We start from the raw sequence: 12,500 nt of genomic DNA on the forward strand, positions 1-12,500 counted from the left end.
TAGCTAGTAAAGTATAATGAAAAAAAAAAATTACTTACTCAGATTTGTTTTGTTTCCAGCCAAGATATGAAAAAATTCTTAAATCAAGAAGGATGAGTTTCTGGGCTGGAAACAAGACAAAACATCTAAGTAAGAAAAGTATAAAATGTTTATATTTTAGCTCATTTTTAGCACAACTCTATTACTTCTTTTGATTTAATTTTCAACAAATTGTTTTATTTAATTTTATTTGATCTTTATTTAGATCAATGGAATTGAAAAAATCTTTAGTTTTGTACTTTGCAACTTGTCAAAATGACGTAAGATATTTATTCTTGTTTTCTGATAGAAATTATCAAAACTAAGCAAGTTTATGGTTACAATTATAAAAAAAACAAATCAGCCCATGGAATCTTTTTTTCCATTTGAATTAAGTTTTAGTTGTTTAAGCATAAACTCACTTCATGTTACTAAACCTTCCACAAATAAAAAAAATTGCTTCTCCACTAAATGTATCTTGGCTTAAAAATATTTAGATATTTTGTTCTGGAAAAGACAAAAGCAAAATGCAAAACAAGACACAAATAAAAAGTGTAATATCAAAACTGCTCCCGTTTAGTAAGTGCTCAAGTCCATTTAGGCCATTTATGAAATGTTTTTAACAAACAGTATTGATCTAAACCAGCTTTACAGAGAAGTATCTCTAAAGTGTTTGACTAAACCTCGAGAGGAACATTAAAAGTTATTTTTCCTCCTTATTCCATCTGAAAACTAGCCTCTTGAGACCAAAGAATGGAGTAGATGTTTACAAATGATTTGTAATTCTGCTCATAATCAGAGCAGAGATGAGAGATGAGTTGAAATGATATGATGTCTGACAGATACACACTGCAAAAAATTATTTAGAGCTGCACCTTGTGTAACGCTATTGAAGCGGCAGACTCAGACGGAGCCCAGCTGCGAGTGGACTGCAAGAGCGCAGTGAGCTCAGGAGACATCTCATCAAAACTGGGCTTAGGCTGAACACAGAGAGATGTACAATGTTAAACACAACACACACACACATACACACACATACACGCACTCACACTCACTCAAGAGCATTCTGGGTAATTCAGGAGTGAAGGAGCTCATTTAGGACTTATTCATAAGAGAACACCTGCTGCACTGTATATGGATTGTGCAAATGATTCACTTTATAATTTCCAAGAGAAATAAAATTTATGCAATTTAAATAATAAAAAAAAAAAATTCAACTTAAACTCTCACTTAAAGGCTGGAGCATGAATAGTTTCTGAGCCAAACCCACCAGTGACATGCAAGCAGTGAGAGTGAGTCAGAGAAGGATTCAAGCAGCACGAAGGTTATGATGAACAATAATGTTATTTATAAGGTTTGTCCAGCAGCTGATAGAAGTATGCCAACAAAATGTTGTTCATTTATAGAAGTGCTGCAGGAACAATACTTTACTTCTTGTTTGGTGCTTCACCAGCAGATTTATTACATTTTTATTAGTCTGCATCTCAAGCCAATTTTAAAAACCAAGATTGCTCTCTTTTATTAAGAGCAGCCTCATTAAAAGTGTTCTGCAAACATACAGTGATAAATTGAGTTCAGAAACATGACTTCAACACTGCAAAAACTCTTTTCTTACTAAGCATTCTCAGCTTATTTTGTGTTTGGTCTTTGTTTTTTCCCTAACCGAAACATTTTAAAATCAAGAAAAACATTAACTTGAGTTGCCCAATGAGATACTTTAGTCTAAGCCTGAAAATAGAAAAATATCTGTCCATCGTATAAGAAAAATAAACCTCTGACAGATATATGTTCGCACGTGTTCGCAACTCAATACATTTACCACATTTTCAAGAAAACAAGTAAATGCTTTTGTGTAAATGCTTTTCAAGTAAATGTATCCTGGAAATGTCCTGGAAAAGACCAGCAGTAGACAACTAAAATAATAGTGACTATAAAAGCAAAACAAATTATTTTCTTACTTAGTATTTTTGTCTTGTTTTCCAGCGCAAATATTTAAACATTCTTCAATCAAGAAAAAATTATCTTAATTTAAACAGAAAACAAGATTATTTTTCTGACCCCATTGGCAGGCCTTTTAAGAAAAAAGTAACTTATTAATTTTTTTTCAAAAACTTAAAATTAAATGTAATCATGCATCTCAAGTAACTGTATCTTGATTTAAAAATGTTTAGATATTTGATCTGAAATACAAGACAAAAAATACTGTTTTTACTGTTTCTATTGAGATGAATGAAATCAGACATGATGTCTTGAGAAAGCCAACTTAAGCCCCTTTCACACTGCCATTCCGGCAAATACACGAGTAAAGTGTCCCGGCAATTGTTCCCGGGTCGCTAGATTTTGCACTTTCACACAGCCAGTGATTACCCGGGATATGTGCATGCTTTCACACACAAACTGTAAAGATCCCGTAACGACACGTGACATCAGCGCGTGACGTGTAATGTACGAGTTGAAACCGCTAGGCACGTTATACTTTCACTGAAGCAAGTGAACGATCTTTGCGTCAGCGCGGAAAGTGAGGAACTAACTGATCTCTGCTTCATTACAGTTTGCACATATTTTTTTGTCGCGAACGTTGATCTTCCTTCAAAACAGCCGGTAAAAGAGTCGCGCGATAACGCGCGTCATCACCTCGACACGGCATTAGATCTGGCTTTTGTTCACACAGCGCTCGTCCCGGGTCAAACCCGGCAATATTACTAGGTCCCTGACCCGGGTTCAATGCCGGAATCAATCCCAGAACGTGGTTGCTTTCACACAGAAGGCGACCCGGCAATGTTCTGGCAATATGCCGGGTCCGACGTGCATTGTGAAAGGGGCTTTACTGAAATGTGCATGAATCTAATGAATCTAACTGATTGGATTTATAGTTTTCATAAAAATTAAGATTAAATATCATAAAAATCCCATAGACTTACATTGGCAGAATATTTTCTAATAGACTAATCGCCTTCAAAACATCCAAACTTTATTATTTAAAACTACTTCAAGCTTTTAAAACTTTTTTTAAACATTCTGGTCTGGCTTTATCAAGCCAACTTCAAAGTTTGTTTTAAGTTTTAAGAATTTATCTAGTTTATAATGAGGAGCTTCTGCAGTCATTTGGCTCATGATCTCTGAAGATAAAAGAGACTCTCTTATGAATAAACCCTCGTATCCAGCAGCAGGCAGAGCGCAAAACAAAGATGCTTCAGTTCCTCAGTTGTGACTAAAGCAAAGAAGCGGCATTCTCCAAATAAATGAAGAAAACAGGCTCCTGCTCTCAGGGTCGGTGAAAAGAAGCTCAAAACAACAAACAGTGACAGCAAACTCCAGACCAAAACAACTGAACTCAAATCAAGGGCGTGTGTTGAGCTCTGGCTTCGGAGTGTGTCTGAGATCTCAAAGCCAGGCTGAGGAGGAGCAAGATGTGGGGAAATCCTACCACTCGAGCCGTCTGAGACGTTCTGGAGAGATCCACAGGAGAGCGGAGACGCATCTTACTGGACTCATAAGATCTGCTGACAACAGAGAAACCTTCTAGAGATCCGGGGAGTTTATCTTCTGGAGGTTTACCGGACGAGGCCGATATGAATCTGTAGCTTGCTAAGTGTTTCTTCTCTGGTACCTTCGGGGGGACTTTTGGTGGTACTTTAGGAGGAACATCCTCTGAAGAACCAACAGAAGGAAACTTTATGAGTTCCACCTTTCCTTGGACCACCGTAGAAACCTTTTCTGGGACCTTTGGAGGAGTCTTCTTTGAAGAAACCTCTTCAGATACAATCAAAGAAGGTTTTTCTGGGGGGAAAGTTCCTTGTACTATCGTAGAAACCTTTACTGGAATCTTAGAAGGAGCTTTCCTTGGAGGAAGCTCTTCAGATACGGTGGACAAGGGTTTTTCTTGAGGAAATGTTTCTGAAATCTTAAAAGGAGTTTTCTCTGGAGTATGCTCTTCAGGTACATCGGATGAGGGTTTTTCTGGAGGAAATATTTCTGGAATCTTAGAAAAAGTTATCTCTGGAGGAACCTCTTCAGATACGGAGGGCGAGGGTTTTTCTGGAGGAAGCTTTTCTGGAATCTTAGAAAACGTTTTCTCTGGAGGAAGCTCTTCAGGTACGGCGGATGTGGTTTTTTCTGGAGAGAATTTTTCTGGAATCTTAGAAAAAGTTTTCTCTGGAGGAAGCTCTTCAGATACGGAGGGCGAGGGTTTTTCTGAAGGAAACTTTTCAGATACGGAGGGCGAGGGTTTTTCTGGAGGAAACTTTTCTGGAATCTTAAAAGGAGTATTTTCTGGAGGAAGCTCTTCAGATACGCCAGACGAGGGTTTTTCTGGAGGAAATTTTTCTGGTATCTTCGGAAGAGGAACCTCTTCAGATACAAACAAAGGTTTTTCTGGAGAAAATGTCTCCTGTACTATGGTAGAAACCTTTTCTGGAACCTTAGAAGGAGTTTTCTCTGGAAGAAGCTTGGCGGACGAGGGTTTGTCTGGCTCAACTGGAGGACGGTGTTCTTGTACTGTGGTAGAAACCTTCTCTGGTATCTTACGAGAAACTGTTTCAGCTTCGACTGGAGGATGTTTATATGGTTCAAACGGAGGAACCTTGTTTATAATGACCCACCCGTCAGACTCCTACATGTAACACACAAAGATCATGTTAGCAGGCTGGAGGAAAAGCACCGTTAGTCACGCCTGATCCATGAAGACAGAGACGGACAGACAGACGCTGCTGAGCTCAATGACACATCACACGGCAAAAAATTACCTTCTTAGTATTTTTGTCTTGTTTTCTAGTACAATAATCATGATCATGAGCATCTGATGAGAAGAAATGGATCACCTACCACATCAACCTTCTCTTCCTGTGGCTCCAGAGCTGCTGCTGCCATTTCCTGTATCTTCACCGCTGCTTCCTGTTTGATCTAAAGCAACAGACATTAAAAAAAGAGTCAAAATGATGGAGCTGAACTCAATGAGTTGTGAATGCACTGCACTTTTTATATTTAGTATTTTTGTCTCTTTTCCATTAAAAATATAAAAATGTTCTTGAAACAATATACATTTACTTAAGAAGCAAAATTACTTAAGCTATTTGTTTTGTTTTCTGAGGTTATCAAACTTTTGTTAATTTTTACTTAAAACCACAATGGGTTAAATAATTAAGAATTAATTAATTCAAAGGAAAAACAAGATTTTGTGCTTTTGTTGAAGATCCAGACCACATCACATGTCTAATTATTTAATAATGATTAATTAAAAAAAAATCATGGCCAGTAGTTTTGATCAAAAATGGCTGCAATAATTTTTTTAAGTAAATAAATAAATGTGAGGTTCATGATATAATTGATATAAATCACACAAAATTTATTTTATTCTTTAATTTCCTACACATACAGCACACAGATCCTGATTAAGACAGGATTTTCCCATCTTTCCGATCTCACCTCGTCCGGCTCCAGCGGCTCGATCATGGGCGCTTCGTCCAGACGTGGAGATCGCAGCGGGGACGAGGACAGACGCTTCTCCCACTCGGTCAGAGCCGTCCGGTCCTGTCCTCCCTCCAGGAACGTCCGCCTCAGCTCGCTGATGTTGGTCTGATGCTTCAGCAGCTCGTCTGGCGTTCGCTCCATTTCCTGAACAAACACAACAAGTCAAGTCGATATCGCCAGAATTAAGAGTCCCCAACTAAGATACATCCCTGCTTCAGGCTCTGGTGCTGCTTGTGTTGTTTTTGTTTCAATTAAATTAACGATCATATGTGACCCTGGAGCACAAAACCAGTCATATCATAAGGGTCAGTTTTTTACTATGCATTGCTATCTATTGCTACAAATATACCTGTGCTACATATGACTGATTTTGTGCTGCAGGGACACTTTTATGGAATAGTTATGAGAAAAGCCTGTACCTTCAAAACAATCAAACCAAGGTGCATAGTTTGTTACTTTAGCATTGTAAACGGTCAACAAGTGAGCGAAACGTTTACCTTGTTGCCTTGTCTTTTTCAGTAAATTACTTACACTGCATTTCATCAGAAATGTATTGAAATTTGATTTTTAAATTTTATACGACACATTTTACTTTAAAACCGTGAGAAAAACAAATGCATAAATCCAAACAAGTTGTGTTCAAAATTTGAGATTGATATCACAAAAATAAAACAGCTTTCAGTCAAATTTTGTTTGGGCACAGTTCCAAACGTTTCCAATGCCGTCATTTTTGACAGCGAACTGTACAAGTATATCTAATTGCGTTTACATTGCAAGTGCCAAAAACTTTACCAACTTTTGTTTTTGTACCATTCCAAGTAAAGTAGAAAGAAAAGAAATTCTAAAAAAGTTAGATGACCAAACAGCAGCAAAGTGTTAACCAGATTAGAATTAGTGGAAAAACTAAAAATAAACTCCTTTATGAATAAATTACTGCACTGTAACTAATAAATCCCACAGAGATGATTCATTATAAACTTCTGTAAAAAGTTCTGAAAAACATATTCTCTCCTTTCATTTGCCTCAAGAAGCTAATTAAATGCAATCAAAGCATTGCATGAAAACAATTAATTGACATGCATAAAACACACACACGCACACACACACACACACACACACACACACACTGTGTTCAACTGCACACACACTGCAAACACAGGGAGCTAATCACACAAGGTATAGAATTAATTTTCAGTGAGTTAATCAGCTTCACTTCAACACACATCAGTGCTGCTGGGATAAATCACAGATAGATCACAGACATGAACACAGCAGCAGCATGAGTGCAGTATCGAGTTAAAACACATCCATTCCTTACCAACCTCTAACATCAGTTTACTGTGTCTCACAAACACATTCTGTCCTTTAATTCGCCTTATGAAACTGTGCTGAAGGAAACACACATCCATTCATTCATTCAGTCAGTCTTGTGTGTCTTTGTGTGTCTTAATTTTTACTAATTATAAAATGTTTATAAATAATTGATACATATATATATATATATATATATATATATATATATATATATATATATATATATATATATATATATATATATATATATATATATATATATATATATTATACAGTATGTATTTTATATAGTCATATCAATTTCTATAAAATATTATATTGCTATTATTAATAAAATATTATTATCAATATATATATATTTTTTACAAAACGATTGATTAAAAAGGTTAATAAAAGTATTTTTTGATTATTGAAGCACATTTTACATGAAAACATCATTTAAAAAATGCACATTTAATTCAGTATGTTGCTTGCTGAATCTTTGTAATTCATTGTGAAATGTACTAGTTATTTCTGAGTGAAAATAGTTTTTACACAATAAATAAAAAAGAAAAAAATTGAAAGGCTAAAATAGTGTTTTCTTTTAAAACGTTCTCTAATAGTATTTATTTACAACTTAGAAAAATCATATATAGTTATAAGTGTTGAATCTTACCTGCGTCTTTGCTTCAGATTCGTCCTCCTGATCCGACTACACAAAACACACACACAAGGTGAAATTATGACACATGAGAGTAAATGCTGATATGAAGGAATGAGACGCTTAGGATCAACAGGAGGCTAAACTCATTAGTATGATAGGCTTAATGTTTCCATCACTAGAAGAACAGTTATGATTATTGGTCATTATCAGATTAAAGTTTAATAAGAACATCAACAGCTCTGCCGTATCTTAATTAGCAATCTAATTACTGCAGTCACTCATTGCATTCTTGTTTTTCTTCTTGATTTTGTGACGTCAGAGATCTGATCAAGTCTGTCATGATTCTGTTTTTGACTGAAGAATCTGAAGAGACATTAGAGGAGATTCAAGCTCAGATCACAAACCTCTGTGGCCGTTAACTCTTCATCGACAGCAGTGTCTGTGAGATCAGTCTGATCCAGCGAAAGCATGAACAGAGAAGCAAGACTGTTAGTTAGGGTTAGTTTACCCATGTGTCCTGTCGGAACAGTGTCAGTGGGTACGTTAATGTTAGTTAGGGTTAGTTTACCCATGTGTCCTGTTGAGACGGTGTCAGTGGGCTAGTTAACATTAGTTAGCATTTTTTTACCCATGTGTCTGGGTTAGTTACTGTTAATTAGGGTTAGTTTATCCATGTGTCCTGTCGGGATCGGTGTATGTGGGTAAGTTAGTGTTAGTTTTCAAATGTAAACTAAAAGTGTTGGTGGGTTAGTTAGTGTTAGTTAGGGTTAGTTTACCCATGTATCCTGTCAGGTCAGTGTCAGTGGGTAAGTTAGTGTTAGTTAGGGTTTGTTTACCCATGTGTCCTGTCGGGCCGGTGTCGGTGGGTAAGTTAGTATTATTTTGATGTGTAAACTAAAAGTGTCAGTGGGTTAATTAGTGTTAGTTAGGGACTGTTTACCAGAGTATCCTGTCGGGCCAGTGTCAGTGGGTTAGTTAGCATTAGTTAGTGTTTGTTTACCCATGTGTCTGGGTTAGTTACTGTTAATTAGGGTTTGTTTACCCGAATGTTCTGTCGGGCTGGTGTTGGTGGGTAAGTTAGGGTAAGTTAGGTTTGTTTACCCATGTGTCTGGGTTAGTTACTGTTAATTATAGTTTGTTTACCCATGTGTCCTGTCGGGCTGGTGTTGGTGGGTAAGTTAGTGTAAGTTAGTGTTTGTTTACCCATGTGTCTGGGTTAGTTACTATTAATAAGGGTTTGTTTACCCGAGTGTCCTGTCAGGCTGGTTTCGGTGGGCTAGTTAGAATTAGTTAATGTTTGTTTACCCATGTGTCTGGGTTAGTTACTGTTAATTAGGGTTTGTTTACCTGAGTGTCTTGTTGGGCTGATATCGGTGGGTAAGTTAGTGTAAGTTAGGGTTTGTTTACCCGAGTGTCTTGTCAGGCTGTTGTCGGTGGGTAAGTTAGTATTAGTTAGGGTTTGTTTACCCGTGTGTTCTGTCGGGACAGTGTCAGTGGGTAAGTTAGTGTTAGTTAGGGTTTGTTTACCCATGTCTCTGGGTTAGTTACTGTTAAGTAGCGTTTGTTTACCTGAGTGTCCTGTCGCGCTGGTGTCAGTGGGTAAATTAGTGTTAGTTAGGGTTTGTTTACCCGAGTGTCCTGTCGGTCCGGTGTCAGTGGCTGTGTTATCGTTAATTAGGGTTTGTTTACCCGTGTGTCCTGTCGGGCTTTTGTCAGTGGGTAAGTTAGTGTTTATTTACCCGTATGTCTAGGTTAGTTAGTGTTAGTTAGGGTTAGTTTATCCATGTATCCTGTCAGGCCGGTGTCAGTGGGTAAGTTAGTGTTAGTTTTCATGTGTAAATTAAAAGTGTCAGTGGGTTAGTTAGTGTTAGTTATGGTTAGTTTAACCATGTATCCTGTCAGGCCGGTGTCAGTGGGTAAGTTAGTGTTAGTTAGGGTTAGTTTACCCATGTATCCTGTCAGGCAAGTGTCAATGGGCTAGTTAGCATTAGTTAGTGTTTGTTTACCCATGTCTCTGGGTTAGTTACTGTTAAGTAGGGTTTGTTTACCTGAGTGTCCTGTCGCGCTGGTGTCAGTGGGTAAATTAGTGTTAGTTAGGGTTTGTTTATCCGAGTGCCCTGTCGGGCCGGTGTCAGTGGGTGTGTTATCGTTAATTAGGGTTTGTTTACCCGTGTGTCCTGTCGGGCTTTTGTCAGTGGGTAAGTTAGTGTTTGTTTACCCGTATGTCTAGGTTAGTTAGTGTTAATTAGGGTTTGTTTATCAATGTGTCCTGTCGGGCTGGTGTCGGTGGGTAAGTTAGTCTAAGTTATGGTTTGTTTACCCGTGCATCTGGGTTAGTTAGGGTTAGTTAGGGTTTGTTTACCCGAGTGTCCTGTCGGGCCAGTGTCAGTGGGTTAGTTAGGGTTAGTTAGTGTTTGTTTACCCGTGTGTCCTGTCGGGCCGGTGTCTGTGGGCTTGGCAGCGATGGTTCCGTGGCTTTCGTTGTCTCGTCCTCTTCCTCCAGCAGCACTGCACTCTCCACTAACACCGGTCGAGCCTCCTCACGCTCCTCCTCGTGCGTCTCCTCCACTTTCTTCTCCGGTGTTATTGTGGTGATGAGGTCACTCATGGCGATGCCTTTGGCTGCACCGTACAAGGCCGTACCCATCTCTACACACAAACACACAGACATTAGTGCTGCATCTGCATTCACTACAACAAACACTGACTGCATTATATCATAGAATTAAGACATTTTTACTATTGCTTTTGATTGTTTAATTAATATATAATATTATTTAAACACATTGTTAAAATAACGGTTCCTAAAGGATGTTTTTGCAGTGATTTTTGGAAAATCTTTCTTTAAACAGATCTTAAAAGAATATTTTTTCTTAATGTAAAGAACATTTTAATAATCTAAAAAAATCTTTTGATCAATATAAAGATTTTATGGCAGTTAAATGTTCCTTATGGATCCATCAATGCCTTTAATTTTAAGAGTGCAAAATGTTTATTCTCTCTAAAAACTAAATACTTTAATGCAATAAGAAAACCCATTTAATCAACAAAACTAATAGGAAATCATGAATCGTCATGGTTGTGATGTCATAAGCATGAGCTCAATGATTCATAATGGCAGCAAACACACATACACATGTGAACACAGTATGTCCATTCAGTTATATGTGAAGAGGTTAGTCAGTCATTACAGAGGTTGTTTATGAGAACAAGTTTATTTATAATCATCAAAGAGAAGCTGGGTAATGATCCAGGGAAAACTAAATGATGGTTTCTGATGCAATAAACCCTAGGAATCCTGCAATCTCTGTACTTATACTCTGCACAATGACAATAAAGCTGAATCTAATCTAATTTATTCGAAGAAGAGCTCAGGAAATTTGAATTGAATGCTTTTGGATATGGTGCTTTTAACTTCTGTAAGTTTGCAAAGTCAGTTTTTCCCACAAAGTTTACGAAATAAATAATTGTAACTGGTTTAGGGCATAATCATGATGGATTCACTGTGATTCACAGTTTGTTACTCTAAAAGCTCTAAAGAAGCTGTAATTACTAATGATTGTACTGCGGTACAATATTGATTGATTTCTACAGAAGAACTGAGTATGAAGATGATGCTGGTCAAGTGATGCAGTGCTAGTTTATAACTGTAATACTGAACTTTGAATCAATCAATAAAACAGAACAATGATACACATATAATGATGTTTCAGTGAGAAGGGATACAGAAGAAGAAACACTTTGGCTTATTTTAACCTTTCTGTTATAGACATTCACAAACACAGCCATCTGACAGTGACAGACCAGGGTTATTAAAGTTACAGTAACCAAAATAAAATCACTAAATAAAATTACAAATAAAATATTATCAATAAAATAATAAAGATACAATTAAAAATCATCTAAACATTTTTTATAAAATAATTATTAATATACATTAATTATTAGTGGTATATGAAACAATCTTATTAAATATAAAGTACTTGTATTAAAACATATTAAAAATAAAGTAATTTAATAAAATAAAGACATTATTTCACTTAGTTGCCAAATTTCACATTTTAATTTATTTTAAACTCATAAAAACTGAAACTAAAACTTAAATAAAATTAATAAAAACTACATCAATGTATATAAAATAATAATAATAATAAAAATCCCAAAACCACACAACAAAATTACTAAAAATTAACTAGGATAAAAATGAATTATAAAATAAAAACTAAATTAAAGTATTAAAAACTATTAGTATGTCAGTGATTGTAAATCACCACTGATGCAGCCACAGCATGTGCAAAACCAAAGGTGTCTGAAGCATAAGCACGCTAGAATACCAGCACATGCCTGCTGCATGCACACACAACCTCAAACTATCAGGATCAAACAAGCAGACGGAGGGGCTTCTGTATCTACAAGAGTCAGGGATACAGAGAAACGTCTCTACCTGTTGGTCTAGTGCCATTTACATTGACTGTGGCTGTGTTGACTGGTGTCCGCTGAGCTGAGGAGATTCACACACACACACACACACACACATCTGAGCAAACACAGCATCACTAACACACACATCAGACTAGATCACATGCAGAAACATACATTAACCTCTGAAAGTGTCTATTCACCTCAGTCACATTTATAAAAGTCTGAATGTCATTCATTCTCTTCGCTAATGTTACGTTTCTTCATTATGTCTGAAGTCTCAATGTGTTGGAATCAGGATTATTATAGTAGGCTAAAACAAAACCCATAAAAAAGTTTTAAGTAAACTAAATGTTAACTGAAATAAACAATATATTTAAAACAAAAATTGTATTTCAGCTAGCAGCTGAAGCAAAATGTCATTTTATAATAAATTGCTGTACAAAATAACTAAAACTAAAACTGAAATAATATATAAATAATCATTATATTGACACATTTTAAAAAACAAAAACATTATAAAAATGACAAAAACAACAAAATTCCTAAAACTTTTAATTACCTTTAAAATGAATATACAAACAATAAAAAATTATTCAAGATTTTAAACAAAACTATAATAGCATCTCAATGATAC

General features: G+C 36.3%; 1 protein-coding gene and 1 pseudogene across 5 annotated transcripts in view; one reads left to right on the forward strand and one right to left on the reverse strand.

The window, feature by feature from the left end:
* The window catches only part of LOC113042671 (receptor-type tyrosine-protein phosphatase mu-like), a 673,064-nt pseudogene that overhangs the window by 501,521 nt on the left and 159,043 nt on the right, over positions 1-12,500 (forward strand).
* The window catches only part of LOC113042663 (band 4.1-like protein 3), a 40,495-nt gene that overhangs the window by 6,023 nt on the left and 21,972 nt on the right, over positions 1-12,500 (reverse strand). Inside the window, exons 12-20 of one of the 5 annotated variants that reach the window (XM_026201664.1) lie at positions 11,889-11,945; positions 9,867-10,093; positions 7,849-7,896; positions 7,457-7,492; positions 6,810-6,875; positions 5,443-5,631; positions 4,843-4,920; positions 3,446-4,630; positions 894-998 (exon numbers count right to left, since the gene is read on the reverse strand). In XM_026201664.1, the coding sequence (XP_026057449.1) occupies positions 894-998; positions 3,446-4,630; positions 4,843-4,920; positions 5,443-5,631; positions 6,810-6,875; positions 7,457-7,492; positions 7,849-7,896; positions 9,867-10,093; positions 11,889-11,945 (1,991 nt within the window). The remainder of the gene's footprint in view (positions 1-893; positions 999-3,445; positions 4,631-4,842; positions 4,921-5,442; positions 5,632-6,809; positions 6,876-7,456; positions 7,493-7,848; positions 7,897-9,866; positions 10,094-11,888; positions 11,946-12,500) is intronic. The other 4 variants (XM_026201665.1, XM_026201667.1, XM_026201666.1 and 1 more) reach the window with 4 other exon arrangements.

Source organism: Carassius auratus, chromosome 24 (genome assembly GCF_003368295.1).
Source record: "Carassius auratus strain Wakin chromosome 24, ASM336829v1, whole genome shotgun sequence".
Lineage (NCBI taxonomy): Eukaryota > Metazoa > Chordata > Actinopteri > Cypriniformes > Cyprinidae > Carassius > Carassius auratus.